The following is an 18,925-nucleotide window of genomic DNA, read 5'->3' on the forward strand; positions in this document are numbered from 1 at the left end:
TCCGTTAATGCTGCCCCCTCGAGCTCAGTTCATTCTTTCACCAAGTGGATTCCCCCTTCCAGTCTCCCAAACAATGAATAATAAACCCTTGTAAGGTGACAGGCATGGTAGTACTGTTGGCCAGGGGCCAATATTTTCCTGCGGCTGAGGCTCCCCGCTGTCCACAGAGCACTCACACAATAAGCGCTCAGGGAATGCCTCACCAGCGTCAGGGCATCTTATGCGACCAGGACTGGCCGCTGTCAATTCATTCACCAAGGTTGCCCTGTATGAAGATGCTACACACAACAGGGTATACACACAAATCACCGCAGGCAGAAGCGCTGACAACAGGCTCCAGGCGTGTCAAGGCCATACGCTTTTCGAGCTCCCTTGAGCTCATGATCACTGGCAGGTAGGGAGGCAAGAAGCAGGAGTATAAGATCAGCCATATTTATTTGATGTAAAGAGCCCCGCCCACATGGGCGTTACACCAGGGCATGCTGGTACTGATAGTCCGTTAATGCTGCCCCCTCGAGCTCAGTTCACTCTTTCCCCAAGTGGATTCCCCCTTCCAGTCTCCCAAACAATGAATAAGAAACCCTTGTAAGGTGACAGGCATGGTAGTACTGCTGGACTGTGGCGAATATTTTCCTGCGGCTGAGGCTCCCCGCTGTCCACAGAGCACTCGCACAATAAGCGCTCAAGGAACGCCTCACCAGCGTCGGGGCATCTTCGCGACCAGGACTGGCCGCTGTAAATTCATTCACCAAGGTTGCCCTGTATGAAGATGCCACACGCAACAGGGTATACACACAAATCACTGCAGGCAGCCACGATGACAAAAGGCTCCAGGCGTGTCAAGGCCATACGCGTTTCGAGCTCCCTTGAGCTCTTGATCACTGGTCGGTAGGGAGGTAAGAAGCGGGAGATTAAGAACAGCCATATTTATTTGATGTAAAGATCTCCGCCCACATGGGCATTACACCAGGGCATGCTGGTACTGATAGTCCGTTAATGCTGCCCCCTCGAGCTCAGTTCGTTCGTTCACCAAGTGGATTCCCCCTTCCAGTCTCCCAAACAATGAATAATAAATCCTTGTAAGGTGACAGGCATGGTAGTACTGCTGGACCGTGGCCAATATTTTCCTGCGGGTGAGGCTCCCCGCTGTTCACAGAGCACTCGCACAATAAGCGCTCAGGGAACGCCTCACCAGCGTCGGGGCATCTTCGCGACCAGGACTGGCCGCTGTAAATTCATTCACCAAGGTTGCCCTGTATGAAGATGCCACACGCAACAGGGTATACACACAAATCACCGCAGACAGCCGTGCTGACAACAGGCTCCAGGCGTGTCAAGGCCATACGCGTTTCGAACTCCCTTGAGTTCTTAATCACTGGCAGGTAAGGAGGCAAGAAGCGGGAGTATAAGAACAGCCATATTTATTTGATGTAAAGAGCCCCGCCCACATGGGCGTTACACCAGGGCATGCTGGTACTGATAGTCCGTTAATGCTGCCCCCTTGAGTTCAGTTCGTTCTTTCACCAAGTGGATTCCCCCTTCCAGTCTCCCAAACAATGAATAAGAAACCCTTGTAAGGTGACAGGCATGGTAGTACTGCTGGACCATGGCCAATACTTTCCTGCGGCTGAGGCTCCCCGCTGTCCACAGAGCACTCGCACAATAAGCGCTCAGGGAACGCCTCACCAGCGTTGGGCTATCTTCACGACCAGGACTGGCCGCTGTAAATTCATTCACCAAGGTTGCCCTGTATGAAGATGCCACACGCAACAGGGTATACACACAAATCACCGCAAGAAGCACGAGGGGGCAGCATTAACGGACTATCAGTACCAGCATGTCCTGGTGTAATGCCCATGTGGGCGGGGCTCTTTACATCAAATAAAAATGGCTGTTCTTATACTCCCGCTTCTTTCCTCCCTACCTGCCAGTGATCAAGAGCTCAGGGAGCTCGAAACGCGTATGGCCTTGACACGCCTGGAGCCTGTTAGCGGGTCTCTCTGTGCTGGGTTAAAGGAGGCTTCATTCAATAAAGAAGCCTTTACCTGAATGGTCCTCGTGTGCGTGCTCTTTTTCCTGAAGTGGAGTGGAGATTTCTTTGATATATATATACGTAAACGCAATTTACTACACGGACCCTGGAGTGCGAGTCTTTTTGTGGTTCCTGGGAAATGTATATGCTGTGGGAGCCCTTTGGCACATATATATATGGCAGGGGGAAAGCGCGAGTGGCCAGTACTACATCCACTGAAGGAGGAGCATAACATCGTTATTAAGGGAGCGGTTTCCATTCACCTGCACCTGGTTTGCCATCAACAGAGAGCGCGGAGCCCCTGGAACAGGCACTGATGAGAGCCATTGGAAGGCTTGAAACGCGTCTGCCAAAGCGTTTCGAGGGACTGCCAGCACTACGCGCATGTAATTTTAATAAAGCCCTTACCTGCTACTCCGGAGTGTGTCGTGCTTTTTCCTGCTGAGGAGGAGGCGTTGTTCCCTATGTTAAGTCGGCATGCAGGTCGCTGACTGACGGCACACACTCTCGGTCTGGTGCACCGTGTGAAGACCAGCAAATCCTTTTGTATTTTTGCATGAACTGCAAACAACACGGAGCCCCCCCATAGCGGCGTAAACTGCCACCAAGGCGCGATATGGGTGCTATGGGGAGAGAGGAGGCGAGGACGTTCGACTGAATAAGGAGTAGAGGAAAAGACTTTTGGTCAACCTGCTGGGCACTCGAGCTGGTCCGCGGCCCATTTCCAGAATGATGGGACACCACATGGTGGGGAGCTAGCTCTGTCACTGTACAGACACTCCATTTGGACTGCAATTACCAGCATGCATCTGCCTGGCAGGGGGAAAGCGCGAGTGGCCAGTACTACATCCACTGAAGGAGGAGCATAACATTGTTATTAAGGGAGCGGTTTCCATTCACCTGCACCTGGTTTGCCATCAACAGAGAGCGCGGAGCCCCTGGAACAGGCACTGATGAGAGCCATTGGAAGGCTTGAAACGCGTCTGCCAAAGCGTTTCGAGGGACTGCCAGCACTACGCGCATGTAATTTTAATAAAGCCCTTACCTGCTACTCCGGAGTGTGTCGTGCTTTTTCCTGCTGAGGAGGAGGCGTTGTTCTATATATATATATATATATATATATATATATATATATATATATATATATATATATATATATATATATATATATATATATATATATATATATATATATATATATATATATATATATATATATATATATATATATATATATATATATATATATATATATATATATATATATATTACCTACTGGCGGTCGCCAGTAGGTACATATAGTTAGGATTTTTTCCCTATGGGATTTTTGAAAATTCTATGTCTAATAACTTTGGCGTTTGTGGACGGAATCGGCTGAAATTTTCAGGAAAATGGCACATTTTGTTTCTGAGCAGACCTTGAAAATTTGGGGGGGTTTCGTCAAGGGGGGGCCGAGAAAAAAGGGGGGTCCCAAAACGCGTTTTCCCCATGTTAATTTCCATAGGGCGGTTGGCCTCACTTTTAGCTCGAACGGCTGAATGGATTTGCACGAAACTTGGCAAAATTGTAGGGACTGTTAGCCCGATGTGCCTTTGCTAGGTCTCAATATATGTGCTCCAGTAGTTTTTGAGAAATTAACGTTCAAAACAAGATATATATCTGTAACAGCGCTCCGGGCAGCGATCCGGTCCGCTTACTTTTCGCGAAACGGAACTTTGCGCGCAGAAAGCTGATTGGCTCTCCGGTGTCTGTCAACATTCTAAACAGTCCGGAGCGGCCGCCATCTTATCTCTCGGTAGGATCGAGAGAGAAGAAGATGTGAAAAACGAAGGGGGAATTTATTGAAAGGGGGCAAGGTATACCCCTCTTGACCCCCTAGGAATGTTGTTGGGGTTATTAAAGGGTCCCGTGGGGAAAATAAAAAAAAAATGATTTTTCACGGTAGAAGCGCTTCACGGGCCGCGAACTGGGCCGCAAACTGGTAGCGAAACGGGAATTCGCCATTTTGTGCTTCGTTTTAATTGTTTAGAGACAAAAATTATCGCCGCACATCGGCCACAATGCATGAATATCGCTGAAAAGTCAGCAATATTCATGCATTATCCAGCAAATGCTCTTAGCCATGTTATCCACCTTCCATTGGATAACATGGCTAAAAACTGCTCTGTGCGTGAGCTTTTTTTTTTTTTTTTGCTGCGTGACGTTTGTTAACGTTCGATTCGATGGAAATCAGGAAGTGTTGACCACCATTTTGTCACTGCGAGTAAATATTTTGTTATAAATGAATCCTTATTGATAAACATTGTCTGCGCCATCTTGCGTTTTTGTCCAATGCCACAATTTTGTCGTGCACGGCAGCCATTTTAGATGCCTTGACCAGGGCCACTCTCTGCACGCCGCCGATCCTCAGCATGGCTCCCCACCCTCGCAAGCATCTCCCCCACGCACTGGTCACCCCCGCTCTTTCTCTCATGCATGGGCCATATACTTCCCCCCATCTGCGCTGCTCTTCTCTGAGAATCACACCCTGTGCCCGCCCGACACCTCCCTTTCACCCTATTCACTACCGCACCCTCTGACACTCCTCTTCCTCTGTGTCCGATTGTCCAGGCCGGACCTAGGCTATCACCTAGCCCTGCGGATGTAGTTTATGGCCCCAGCTGTAGAGTATCCAGACATGCCAACCCTCCCGATTCAGGCGTGAGACTACTGATTTCAGTGCTAGTCTCCCGCCTCCCGATTCCTGCAAGCAAAAACCAGGGGGCATATTACCAACAACTAGCTATAATTTTTGTCTCTAACTTGTTTAGAGACAAAAATTATCGCCGCACATCGGCGAATTTTATCGCACATAAACCTTGATATTAGCAAGGTTTATCGCAAATGCGATAAAAAACGGCCGCAATGCATGAATATCGTTGAAAAGTCAGCGATATTCATGCATTATCCAGCAAATGCTCTTAGCCATGTTATCCACTTCCCATTGGATAACATGGCTAAAACTGCTCAGGACAGGTGTTAGGTTTTGGAGATATTCGCGCTTAGCGCGAATATCTCCAAATGTTGGTAATAGGAGATAGCGATGGTTAGGGACTGTTTCCAGTCGCTAAAATCTTGGCACGCCCACTTTGCATGTCATTAGTGATAAATATCACTGATATGCAAAGCGGGGCCCAAGATGGTCGCTATCTCCTTTTAGCTGTCACTAACTGGTGTTAGCGACAGCTTGGTAATAGGGAGATAATTTTATCTCTTTTTTCTTTGGCTTTTAAAGCCAAAAAAGCGGAAATAAACCCCCTTGATAATATGCCCCATGATTTCTCGGGGGTTTCAGCTGACAGGGCTTGTTATTGTGTTACGTGCTAATTCTTCCAGAAAACGTCAGAGGGTCGATGCAGGGGTTCTAGAAGGGGTGATAAACCATTTAAGCCTCATGAACAAGCGCATGGTCTTTTAAAGATTTGTGAAGTACTCGGGGCGGCGGTGTGTGTGTGCCCTCTTTCAGGAGCGGGCGGGGGGGGGCACTGCCAGCAACTTGCCAGGCCAGGCAGTGTTCAACACGTGCATCACCCTTTCTCTGCCTGCTATTGCGCTCCATGTTTCGGAAAGGTAAGAAAAAGAACGTGCATTTGAGTTTGAAATGTCCGATCTTGTAGCAGTACACTTGCAAAGCCCACACATGACAATAACCCGATTCAAGGCCCCATTCACCCGATTTTTTAAACATATATAGCACTCCAACAAAGTTAGATTTTAAAACTTTATTAACTTTTAACTATAATGAACGGAACAAAAACTGTAAAAACATTTAAACATTTTTCACCCAAAAAAGCAACAATGGTCAGAAGCTGTCTTTTGTGCGAATAGTCCCAAGGCAGCACAACGTGCAGAGTTCTGGACGGCACCCAGGTGATGTCGCCTGGGTGCCGCACTGGTTTTGGGATCCTACAATGCTGCTCCGAAAATTGGCGTGGGGCGTCCCGGGTGGTGCGGGGGGAGGCCTCGTCAGTAGCGGTCTGTTGTGCGAATAGTCCCAAGGCAGCAGAACGCGCTGAGATGTTGATGGCACCCAGGTGATGTCCAGTAAACTGCTGCACTGGTTTTGGTATCCTACAATGCTGCTCCGAAAATTGGCGTGCGGCGGCCCGGGGGGGGGGGCGTGGGGGAGGCGGCGTGAACGGGCCTCCCCAGGTGGCGGCCATCCAGCTGAGTTGCGCCCGCTCTTGCGGCTACAGCGTCTCGCTCACCATGTTGTTGAGTTGCTCCCACTCTTGCAGTGCAGCGATAGGCGCCTGCCACATGACTCTTAAAATGGCGGACGGCTCTTCGGTTTTGGGCCTGGTCCACTGAAATGGCCCTGGGACACCTTGGAACTCGGACGCTTGCCTGCTAGGGCTTGGGCTCCATTCTCGAAAAGCGTCCCCTCAGCCGTGAAGATTCTACAAAAGTCTTGGGGGCCCCCGACTCCCGCAGGCTTCCGGTGGGGAGCGGCTGCCATGATTGCTCGCGGAATGACCACGACGGAGCCACGAGATGGTGGTGCTCTCATGCTGACGCCAGCTTCAGTCTGAATGATCCAGAAACAAGGTGGGGCTTTCATCGTTTGGGAAAAAAAAATGTTCTAAACCAATGAAAAGTGTTATTTTTAGGTCATATGACCAAGCCTTCCATCTTTAGGAAACCAAAAGTAAAATGATCCAATGAAAAGTTTTATAAACAAGTCACATGACCTGTTTTGGCGGCATAGGGCTACAAAAAGCGTAGAAAATCCGTTGGCACGTGAGGCGGCGTCAGTAGCGGACCGATGTGCGAATAGGCCGAAGGCAGCACAACGCGTCGAGATCCGGATGGCACCGAGGTGGTGTCCAGCAAATTGCCACACTGGTGTGGCCATCCTACAATGCTGCGCTGAAAGACGGCGTGTCCAGCTGAGTTGCGGTCACTCTTGCGGTACAGTGACTCGAACGCGCCGAGATCCGGATGGCACCGAGGTGGTGTCCAGCAAATTGCCGCACTGGTGTGGCCATCCTACAATGCTGCGCCGAAAGACGGCGTGTCCAGCTGAGTTGCGGTCACTCTTGCGGTACAGTGACTCGAACGCGCCGAGATCCGGATGGCACCGAGGTGGTGTCCAGCAAATTGCCGCACTGGTGTGGCCATCCTACAATGCTGCGCCGAAAGACGGCGTGTCCAGCTGAGTTGCGGTCACTCTTGCGGTACAGTGAGTCGAACGCGCCGAGATCCGGATGGCACCGAGGTTGTGTCCAGCAAGTTGCCGCACTGGTGTGGCCATCCTACAATGCTGCGCCGAAAGTCGGCGTGGGGTGCCCCGTTGGCTTATGAGGTGATGTCAGTAGTGGACCGATGTGTGAATAGGTCGGAACCAGCACAAGGCGCCAAGATCCGAATGGCAAGTCCTGGATGTTGAGTGCCTCAGTTGAGAGTTCTGAGCAGTGCTTGTAAGACTGTCTGAAGCTTATTTGCACCTGCTGCAGCTTCACTATTGCCCTGGTGTGGCCAAAGGTCGCACATGACATAGACGGCCGGCTCCCGAGGTCCGGCGGAACTTTTTTCCTTTTCCTTTCTGCTTCTTTTCCTACAATCCGTTTCATCTGAAGAGACAACCAGGTCCCTGAATGTGTGCAGGGGGACGCTATTGATTGAATGAAAATGGCGGCTTGACACAAAGCTGACTCAAGCGTTGCTGTTGATGCTATACAGACAAAAAATGGTTTTCAGTTTGTACATTCTTCAGGATTTTTTTTTCCATCCAAGTCTGATTGAGAGTTTGTAGAAAAATGGCTTCAGATTTTCCACATACTACTCTTCAACATTCTTCCTAAATGTAACAATGTGAAACTCACTAGGAGAACGGCTGTTTCTGTTTCCTTTCAAAATGCTGCCAACAATATTTTCTGAATGGAAGACACCATCTTGTAGCATAAAGGGCCGAAAGGGGTTCTGGTCTGGCCGATGGTTGGTGGAGACATTTTGACTATATCTTGGACCTGCCCGGCCTCGCCCAAAATGGCGCCGGTATAAATGGGACTCGTAACTCCTTGCCCGCAAATGTATATCTAGAAAATGTTATAGTAAGTGGCCCTGTCGTATTTTAATTACAAAATGTACGTCCACCGATTCCGCAACTGTTAGACACCTTTGTTCTTGCAACCTAATGGCCCGCTCGTTACGTTCCTCTACAGTGTAAATGTCTCCTCATCATATACGATTTCAGTTTGCTCCGTGGCCGGCCCACGTGGTCATAGGCCCGTATTTGTATACTGACATTTTCACAATAAAGGTTTTTAAAACAAAACACGGTAGTAGTATTTACATTGGTAAAGTTTTTACTTTTAGTCACTGTTTTCGAATCAGTAAAAGGCAAGTGAAATAAAGCAGTCCAATTACATGACGGATAAAAGGTATAATATGTAGGAACGCAGTAAAGATAAATGGTCAAGGGCAGTTGTGTTTTTCATTTCTGCAACATAAAGTGATCGATAAGAATCTGATAATCAGGCGTATCGGCGACTAAGACAGCAGGCCGAATCTCTTTTACTCAACGGCTCCGTCATGGAAGGAAGAAACGCCCTTTTTCTCGAAAAGGGAATATATTTTACTTGCAGGACAGTTGTAAATTTTCCGGGAAAGTACATTAGCCTGGAATATTATAACATATGTTTAAAAAAAAATAATGTTCGAAAACAATAAAAAGCGTAATTTTTAGGTCATATGACCAAGCTTTTCATCATTAAAATAACAAAAGTAAAATGAACCAATGAAAAGTTTTATTAACAAGTCATATGACCTGTTATGCTTACGTTACGCGCTGCGCGCCGCGCCTCGGATCACTTCCGGGTGCGCTAACGCGGCGTGTCATATAACGCATTACGCGACAACGTAGGTCAAGAATATAGTCAAAATGTCTCCACCAACCAGCGTTCGGAACACAACCCCTTTCAGCAGTCCAAAAGGTTCTGTTAAATGACAACAGAGGGGACAGGCAACAAGAACCATCAGTCAAAGAGGGGAGGGCAAGTTCTTCTCTTCCGGGTCATGTTGGGGCGCTACCGGAACTGATCGAATTGGTAGTCTACAGTGTTTCTGGATGTTTCAGACTAAAGCTGGCGTCAGCATGAGAGCACTACCATCTCGTAGCTCCGTCGTGGCCATTCCACGAGCAATCATGGCAGCCGCTCCCCACCAGAAGCTTGCGGGAGTCGGAGGCCCCCAAGACTTTTGTAGAATCTTCACGGCTGAGGGGACGCTTTCGAGAATGGGACCCAAGCCCTATCAGGGAAGCGTCCGAGTTCAAAGGTGTCCCAGGGCCATTTTAGTGGACCAGGCCCAAAACCGAAGAGCCGGCCGCCATTTTGAGAGTCCTGTGGCAGCCGCCTATCGCTGCACCGCAAGAGCGGGAGCAACTCAACTACATGATGAGCGAGACGCTGTAGTCGCAAGAGCGGGCGGTAAACAGCTGAATGGCGGAAGAGGCACAGTGTAGCAAAAGCGGGCGGAATGGCAACTGAAACGGTAAAGGGGCGCCCCACTACAGCGTGTCTTCAGGTCAAACGGATTGTGGGACAAGGTCCAGAATTGAAGAGTCATCAAAAGGCAAAAAGTTCCGCCGGACCCCGGGAGCCGGCCGCCTATGTCGGGGGCGATCTCAGGCTACACCAGTGCTATAAGACTTGGGGAGGGTGTCGGAGACAAGCGTCTTCTCCGAGTCCATGGCCATCACACCGCCCCTCAGGGGCCTCCGTCAAGCTGTTTAGGAAGGTAACATATCACATTGTTTTCTAATGCAGTCAGGTCCACAAACGACACTCACTTACTTTGAGAATAGTGAAGCTGCAGTAGGTGGAAATAAGCTTCAGACAGTGTTACAAGCACTGCTCAGAACTCTTAACTATGGCACCCAACATCCAGAACTTATGCCATTTGAGAATGGCAGTGACATTGAAGCAACTCAGGGACCAAGACCATTAACGTACTTTCACGTATGAAAATCTTACTTGGGGAGGGGGCAGGAGCGAAGCGCCCCCTCCCAGTTCGCGCCACCACACCGTATGTTGAAAATCTGAAGCCATCGTTCTACAAAGTCAACCAACCTTGGATTGAAAAATCTAGAAAAATGTACAAACTGAAAACCAGTTTTGGTCTGCATAGCATCAGTAGCAACGCTTGCTATCAGAGTGCATGAGTTTCATGCTCGATCGATTGAGCTAGCCGGATCGGGCAATAAAAAGTATAAAATAGTTATGTAAATAGTTATTTAATAAAATGTTTTACCCTGTTTCTTTGCTGGTGTGTTGTCTATATTTTTAATATTTGCATAGGGTTTGTCGTTATTTTGGGCGGGGTGGGTGACGGAGTCGAGCTGTCTTGCAGCCCTCATGGTGTGGAGCTCAGTTCATCTCACTATTTTCGTATTTCTCATGAAGGGTTGTTCCTAATATTTCTATTTTAGCGAGGTCAAAAAGAGATCCAATTAGTGGCCTACTGATTTTGCTCGATTACTTTTATTTTTTTACACGATTTTTCACTATCTGCAAAGACTAAACAGAGTATTGCGACTTTGTGCTTGTTTGTAAATAGAGAATGATCCAAAGAGAACCAATTCTAAAACAGTAAATGCTTGGATAACAATCAATCAAATGGAGAGACAAGCAGGCACGACGGATTACAACGGGGGCAAAGGCCTGCGTTAACTACCGTTCACTATCTGCAAAGAGAGAGTACTACTAAGAGAAAAGAGGGGAGGGGGGGGGGGTGCAGCGTTCAAAGCACATCAGCGTGCATAAATACGAAAATGTTTTTATCTATCACGTACTTGACATTTTAAAGCTTTTCATATTTGCTATTAAAAAACCAATGAAATTCACAGAAAAAACCATAGGTTATAGTGGATATATAGTTAGGAATTTGCATTTACAAAACCTTGAAAATTCAATGAAAAAACCATTGGTTTTAGGCCATATATAGTTAGGGATTTGCATTTACAAAACCTTATTTTACTCGCATAAAACCATTGAAATTCCATATATAGTTATAAGCGCTAACTATATATCGTGCACCCGCAATCCACTGCTGATGATGTCACATATTACATCATTCATGACATGGTTAGTGACATCACTGATGACATCACTGATGACATCTCAAATGACATCACTGATGACATCACTGAAAACATCTCATTTGACATGACTGATAACATCACTGATGATATCATTCATGTGATAATACCATGAACCTCTTCAGACTCTAATATAACCTTAGATACAATCAGTGTAAACAGACAGTCACAGACTGTCACTCATCCATGGAGTTACTCACACACCTAGTCAGTTATGCCAAAAATCAATCACACCTCCATTTTCTCAACTATACAGTTATACACACCTTACTTATTCAAACATATACTAACACATATTTACTTTACTCTCTTATACAATCTCTGATACATGTTCACAATGATCCATACAGCCACTCACACATTCACTGGCTCTTATGCACAGTTATTTATAGATGTCAACTCTCACATGTACTGTGTTTTACATATGTACTTAATTTGACATGTAGCACTGAGATATCCATTCACTCACTAATACACTCATGCACAGTCAACCGCCCATACAGCTGTTTGCACATGCACTTTTGAATCTATACATATAGTGAATCAACTACTCACACATCTATGTACAGAGTCACACACCTCCCAGCCACCCATACACACACACTCAGTTTCCCATACAAATACTTGGACAACCAATCAATAACCCATACAGTTACTCATATAGCTACTGATCAACATATGCAGCAGTTTGTAGACCAACAGATATAATGATGCACAAATTAAAACAGTTTAGTCACTAACCCATGCACTCAGTGAGACACATTTAATCACTCACTCAATCAGTCAGTCATGCACCTAGTAAATCCTTCATCCAGACACTTATATATCCACTCATTCTTCAATATGTAAAACATATTTTAACTTTACAGAAACATACAGTCACTGGATGTTGTAATCAGTGATGTCATCAGTGATGTCATTTGAGATGTCATCAGTGATGTCATCAGTGATGTCACTAACCATGTCATGAATGATGTAATATGTGACATCATCAGCAGTGGATTGCGGGTGCGCGATATATAGTTAGCGCTTATAACTATATATGGAATTTCAATGGTTTTATGCGAGTAAAATAAGGTTTTGTAAATGCAAATCCCTAACTATATATGGCCTAAAACCAATGGTTTTTTCATTGAATATATATATATATATATATATATACACACATATATATATATATATATATATATATATATATATATATATATATATATATATATATATATATATATATATATATATATATATATATATATATACTAGCAGCCCGTCCCAACGTTGTCCGGGTATGAATTGCTGCCGGCCAGTATTTATTTATTTATTTATTAAGCAACTTGTATTGCGCAGACTAAACCCGAAGGTATCAAGGCGCCTATCAAAATCAATAAACAGAGAATACAGAATGCCACTAGGGGTATGCAAGTGTGAAAAGATGAGTTTTAAGCGCAGATCTAAAAGTTTGCAGAGAGGGACTAGATTTTACTTCGAGAGGGAGGGCATTCCACCACTTGGGTGCCAGAAAGGAAAAGGCCTTACCTCCCCATCTTGCTTTTCTGACACGGGGTACAGAGAGGAGGAGTTTGTGACCGGAACGAAGATTCCTACTAGGGTTGTGCCGAGAAAGAATGGATCCCATACTTGTAAGGCTGGGTTTAGCAAGAGCTTTATACACCAGGCACATGGATTTGAAAAGGATCCGGTATTCAACGGGGAGCCAGTGCAGTTGTTTTCGGGCTTCAGTGGCAGAGGCACGCTTTGGTAGGTCAAGAGCAAATCTCGCTGCCGCGTTCTGGACCACCTGCAAGCGCTGTAGGTGACTCTTGTTCAACCCTGCATACAGCGCATTGCAGTAGTCCAGTCGCGAGCCCAGAAAAGCAACAGCAAGTTGCTTTCTTGCCTGGGGTGACAGGAAATGCCTGATTTTCCTCAGTGTGTGGATAATCCCCCAGCAGGTCGAAACAGTCCTGTTGACCTGTTGGCACATACTGAGGTTGGGGTCGATCATAACTCCCAAGTTTTTTGCTGACAAGGTGGGCTCGGGACATGCACCCAGCGAATTCGGCCACCACTCCGCCGACCAGATCGATTCCTTTCCTCCAAAAACCATCACCTCCGTCTTCTCCCCGTTCAGCTTTAGTGAATTGTGGATCATCCACTGGCCAACTGCCTCCATGCAGGATCTAAAATTTGCGGCAGTTGACGTAGCTGGCTGGGAGAGAGAGACTAGGATCTGGGTGTCGTCCGCATAGGAAACTACCTCCATCCCAAAAGATCTGATAAGTCTGGCAAGGGGGGTCACGTAGATATTGAAAAGGGTAGGGCTAAGCGCTGACCCTTGGGGGACCCCACATTGCACAGACAGGGATGGAGATAGGAATGAGCCCAGCATTATCCTTTGTTCTCTGTGGTCGAGAAAAGAGGAAAGAAGTCCCAGAGCAGACCCGCGGACCCCAATTTCCCTTAGGCGAGATGTTAATACCGCGGGAGAAAGGGTATCGAAGGCCGCAGTGAGGTCTAAAAGGATCAGGAGGGAGGTCTGACCCTCATCAACTCTGGTGCGGATGGTATCCAGCACTATGGTGAGGGCAGACTCGGTACTATGTTCCCTCCTGAACCCATGCTGGGAAAGATCCAAACAACCCGAGCTCTCCACAAATGCAGCCAGATGTTTATTTAAATAGGCTTCGAGCATCTTTGCGGGAGCCGGGAGCAGTGAAATGGGGCGAAAGTTCTTTAACACCCCGGGGTCCAGAGAAGGCTTTTTAAGCAAGGGTTTTACAACAGCATTTTTCCACTGTTGGGGAAAAATGCCTTCCTTCATCGCTCTGTTCATGATGTCAACCAGAGGAGGAAGGAGAGATTCTCTGCACTGCTTGAGGATCTTTAGCGGGCAAACATCCAGCGGAGAACCAGATTTGGTTTTATCAAGCAGGATTTCAAGATCCTGACAGGAAAGAGGAGGAAAGGAAATCAATTCCTGATGTGGAGAGGATACCGCAACACTGGGCTCAGGGAGGGCAGGCAACAGGGGGACGGCAGTCAGGGATTTTTGGACCTCCAAAGCAGCATAGATGTCAGCGATTTTAGACTGAAAAAAGGCAGCTATCTTGTTGCACAGGTCCTGGGAGGCAACCACAGGATCCGGTGTCTGAAGTGTCGTAAGGGAATCGACAATCCTGAAGAGTTCTCTAGAAGATGATAATGAGGAGGTGAGTGCCGTGAAGTATTCCTGCTTGGTCTTGATAACTTCAAGTTTATAGTTTTTAAGCAAGACCCTATGGGCTTCTCTGTCCTTAGAGGCCCAGCTAGAGTGCCATAAGCGCTCCTGCCTTCTTACTTCCTGTCTCCGAAGCCGGAGCTGTTCGGAGAACCAGGGAGCGGAGGGTCTTTTCCTCGCAGAATAGCAGGACCTTGCGGGAGCAAGCTCCTCCATGGCTTCAGCAATGGTATTTTCAAATAAAGAGACCGCAGTGGAGGTATCTGCCTCCCGAGGAATGGACAACCTAGTTGTCCATGGGAGGAAGGAGTCTTCCCTGATCTTTTTAAGGTTCCTTCGCACTTCCGTGGTGCTCGAGGTCCTTCTAATATAGCCCCGTGCGGGATACACCAGGTTGAAGGGAACGGCCAGATGGTCCGACCAGGAGAGATGAAAGGGGCTAGCAACTGTCAACCTAGGATCGTTGGAAAAAATGCCATCGAGCGTGTGCCCCGCTCGGTGGGTGGGACCGTTCACCAGCTGGGTGAGTCCGCAGGCTGACATTATTTCTACCAGGGAGATCGTGTCGTGAGCCTCCAATAGCTCAAGGTGAAAATTAAAATCACCTAAGATGGTCAGATTTTGTAGGCCAAAATAGGGTTCCAGAATCTGCATCAGTTTCAACCCAAAGCCTGCTCTTGGGCCGGGAGGGCGGTATATCAAGATTCCATTGAATGCTGGGTTAGCAGAATCAGAGAGGGAAAAGTATAAGACCTGAAATGTGTCCTTAGGATCAGAAAGGGGTATAGTGTGACAATGAAATTTGTCCCGATATAGAATGGCCAATCCACCGCCAACACGGCCTGATCTGTCCAATCGAGTAAGGCAGTAGCCCTCAGGGACCGCTTCAACCAGATCAGGACCGGAAGAGTCTTTAGCCCAGGTCTCCGTAATGAAGACCCAGGAAGGTGTCTTATCTAAGACCAGTTCCTTAAATACGACGTTATTTTTAATAAGCGAGCGAGCGTTGAGAAGGAGACAGGACTCGCTAGGGTTTTTAGGTATTGATGAAGGACAAGGTTCCGGAGGAACAGAGGCAGGAGTGAGTAGAGGCTCATCCGCCTCAGTCGAGAAGCACGCACAGCTGGGACATGTCAGATAATCCTCAGGTCTATAGCGATGAGAGCAAGGGGCAGGAGCGGGCTTCAGCCGCAGCATCTCACCTACAGAGTATTTCAGGACAGGGGCGCCTGTATTGTAGAGGCCAGTGGTCCAGCCGTCCAGCCCGTCCTCAGCGCGGACGGGCGCAGACGGGCTGGACTCTGGCGTGACTCCGGCGGGCAGTAGTAAATTGTTTTGTAGGAACTTAAGAGTGCGCGTTCAGTAGTGTGTGAACTAGAGTTTCCCTACTTTATTTTTCCTTGCAATATTATATAGCGCAAACTCGACAACATGGCATGAGCACAATTTACATTACAGAAGAACACATTCATTTGTGGTAGGCACGGGGAGACAAAGCGATTTGCCTGGAATCACAGGATGTTGAGCTGATGCCGAGATTCGAACGTAGCACCCCAGCTCTAAAGTTCGCAATTCTAGAACATGTGGCGGGAGGTGTGTCTAAAAGTGTATGTCGGTGCTGGCCATCAATGAGAGAGACCTGTGCATTTTTCAAATCAGTGGTGAAAAAATATGACTATGTTGCTGGAGATGTGGGCCCCCGTGCCACCAATGTACTTACTGGGGGAGGGTAAACGCCCATTATTCCGCAACTTTCTTTCCGCATACCATCACTCCGCATACTTTCATTACGAAAGTACCATGACCCCGCAATGCCATTATAACGCATGGCATTACATTTTATATGCTTTTACCATGCATACATTTACAATGAAATTTGTTGTAAATGCTTGAATGGTAAAAACATGTTTTTTTTATGTTTGGATAAGGTAAGAATGGGTATAGGGGTATATGTTTTGAGGTACTGAGGTATATGTTTTGGGGTGTTTGGGTATTTTAAGGGTTCAGATATAGCTTTGGGTTATGGGGTACAGGGGTAGTATTAGGGTTTAGGGATAGGTATGGGTTTTGGGGTACAGGGGTATTTTTAGGGTTCAGGGCTAGGTTTGGGTTTTGGGGTTTAGGGGTATTTTTAGGGTTCAGGGGTAGGTTTGGGTTTTGGGGTACAGGGGTATTTTAAGGGTTCAGGGCTAGATTTGGGTTTTGGGGTACAGGGGTATTTTTAGGGTTCATGGTTAGGTTTGGGTTTTGGGGTACAAGGGTATTCTAGGGTTCAGGGCTAGGTTTGGGTTTTGGGGTACAGGGGTATTTTAGGATTCAGGGGTAGGTTTGGGTTTTGGGGTACAGGGGTATTTTTAGGGTTCAGGGCTAGGTTTGGGTTTTGGGGCACAGGGGTATTTTAAGAGTTCAGGGCTAGGTTTGGGTTTTGGGGTACAGGGGTATTTTAGGGTTATGGGGTAGGTTTGGGTTTTGGGGTACAGTGGTATTTTTAGGGTTCAGGGCTAGGTTTGGGTTTTGGGGTACAGGGGTATTTTTAGGGTTATGGGGTAGGTTTGGGTTTTGAGGTACAGGGGTATTTTTAGGGTTCAGGGCTAGGTTTGGGTTTTGGGGTACAGGGGTATTTTTAGGGTTTAGGGATAGGTTTGGTTTTTGGGGTACAGGGTATATTTATAGGGTTAAGATGGGTTCGTGTTTAAGGGTGTTGGGGTATTTTAAGGAGTAAGGGTGGGTTATGATTATGGGGTGCAGGGGGCACACGATATGAGACATGGCATGAAGGGCGGAACGTACCACACGCCCTCAGCGTTTGTCGCGCCCCCAGCACACGCCCACACCACAACGCAGAAACGCCCACAAGAGAATACTTTGCTGGCACGGTTCTTTTACCCTTTCAATGTATATGGTGGGCGTCTGCATAGCCTATGTCCTTCTGCAGCAACTGCCCTTTCCAACGCTGTATTGGGTGTTGTGATTGGTGCTGTGGTTCCTGAGATTACCCGCCTCAAAGGTTTGGGCTCTCTCTTTATTATATTAGTATGGATGTATAGATTTAAAAATATTTGGGTGTACAACACAGACATAAAGGAGGCGTATTTTGAAGGCTATTTTCTGCTTGCATTTAATTCTAAATAAAATGTTACCTTTTACATTTATTTAGTTTAGTTTAAGTTAGTTTTAAGTAAAATCTGCTTAGCGGGATCTCCTTAGGGCACCAATGATGGCTCATGCGTTTGCCGCCCACGGCGGTCTGATCGAAGAGTGGGGGGGTGCTGGCGATGCATTCAGCCATAGGTAAGAGCGGGGATGGGGCGCTGCCGATTCTTGCCGCCGCGAAGGCCGTAGGTAAGAGGGGGGGAGGAGGGGCGCAGCTACTGCCCCCATAACTCGTGCCGCCTGGGGCGGTCTGCCTCCACCACCCCCCTGAATCTACTCATTACTATTGATTCATGGCATTGAAGCCGCTACATGTAAAATACCATTCAAAGGCAAATAGAATTGTCTTGACTTACATTTCTCGAAGGGTGCTTTTTCAAGGTCACAGCTTTCATACATTTTTCTGTGCAGCGGAGTCTAAAACAAGTAGATGAAAAAGGATTTTAAAAATGAAAAAAATGAAATCCAGAGGTCAACCAAAATGAAAAAGGGGTTATAAGGGCAGCTAGCCACTTTATATGTCACAGATAACAGGCAAGTTTTTTTTCCTTTGGGAGCTACTCTTTCCCTAACAGGAAGGCCTGAGTTAGGCCATCTGCTGCAGTTGCTTGCCTTTTGTGGTGGCACCAAACTACATTCTTTCCCTGCGCTTCTCCTCTTTTGCCTTCCAAATTTTGGGGCGCTTAGAAGCTTAGTAATTTATTGTCTTAATGCCTATTTGACACCCCATCATTTGCATTTACACACTGCTGTGTCTCATAACTTAAAGCAGAAGTCAGACACCAGGTTCATAGTCAGGTCAATGGAAAACTTACTTGCAGGCGTAGAGTCCAAGGAAATACAAGGCTGTTGCACAGAGGAAGACAGCTGCGGCCACCAGGAGAGCTGCAAGGGAGTAAAAAAATCAATCTGATCACAGATGCATATCAGCAATAAAAACTCTGGTTTGTCACATCACCAAACGGAGCATATAAGCAAGCACTGGGGGATTAGTAGCTGTTCATGTTCACTAGATGCCATTAGGGCTTGATTAGAGTTTGGCTGGCGGGGTACACCGTCACCAGATATCCCGTCCACCTGATTACAAGTGCATTGCACTCATAAGGGAAGGAGATATTCATCACACAGTGAAGGACGAATCCGTGCGCCAGACTGTAAATCAAGCCCCTAGTCTGCCTGTCCGTTTTGAATTCTTTTACTAATTTTCTCTGTACCACCTTCTACAAGAATGCTGCTCCAGTATTTATAACCATTAGCTCAAAGAAAAGTACCTTCTGTTTCATCGGAGCACTCAATGTCAACCCCTAACTGCTCTTGTGTCATGATACCTCATTCTGAAATTAGACTTGTTGCAGAACCTTTCCTAATTCTGTATAGTGTTTAG

At 47.0% G+C, this 18,925-nt stretch overlaps 1 protein-coding gene across 1 annotated transcript in view; it reads right to left on the reverse strand.

Moving 5' to 3' along the window:
- The window catches only part of LOC147711708 (heparan-alpha-glucosaminide N-acetyltransferase-like), a 1,547,073-nt gene that overhangs the window by 989,269 nt on the left and 538,879 nt on the right, over nt 1–18,925 (reverse strand). The window contains exons 5-6 of the mRNA XM_086920225.1: nt 18,357–18,426; nt 17,898–17,958 (exon numbers count right to left, since the gene is read on the reverse strand). Coding sequence (XP_086776351.1) covers nt 17,898–17,958; nt 18,357–18,426 — 131 coding nt within the window. The remainder of the gene's footprint in view (nt 1–17,897; nt 17,959–18,356; nt 18,427–18,925) is intronic.

Source organism: Lissotriton vulgaris, chromosome 5 (assembly GCF_964263255.1).
Source record: "Lissotriton vulgaris chromosome 5, aLisVul1.2, whole genome shotgun sequence".
Taxonomy (NCBI): Eukaryota; Metazoa; Chordata; class Amphibia; order Caudata; family Salamandridae; genus Lissotriton; species Lissotriton vulgaris.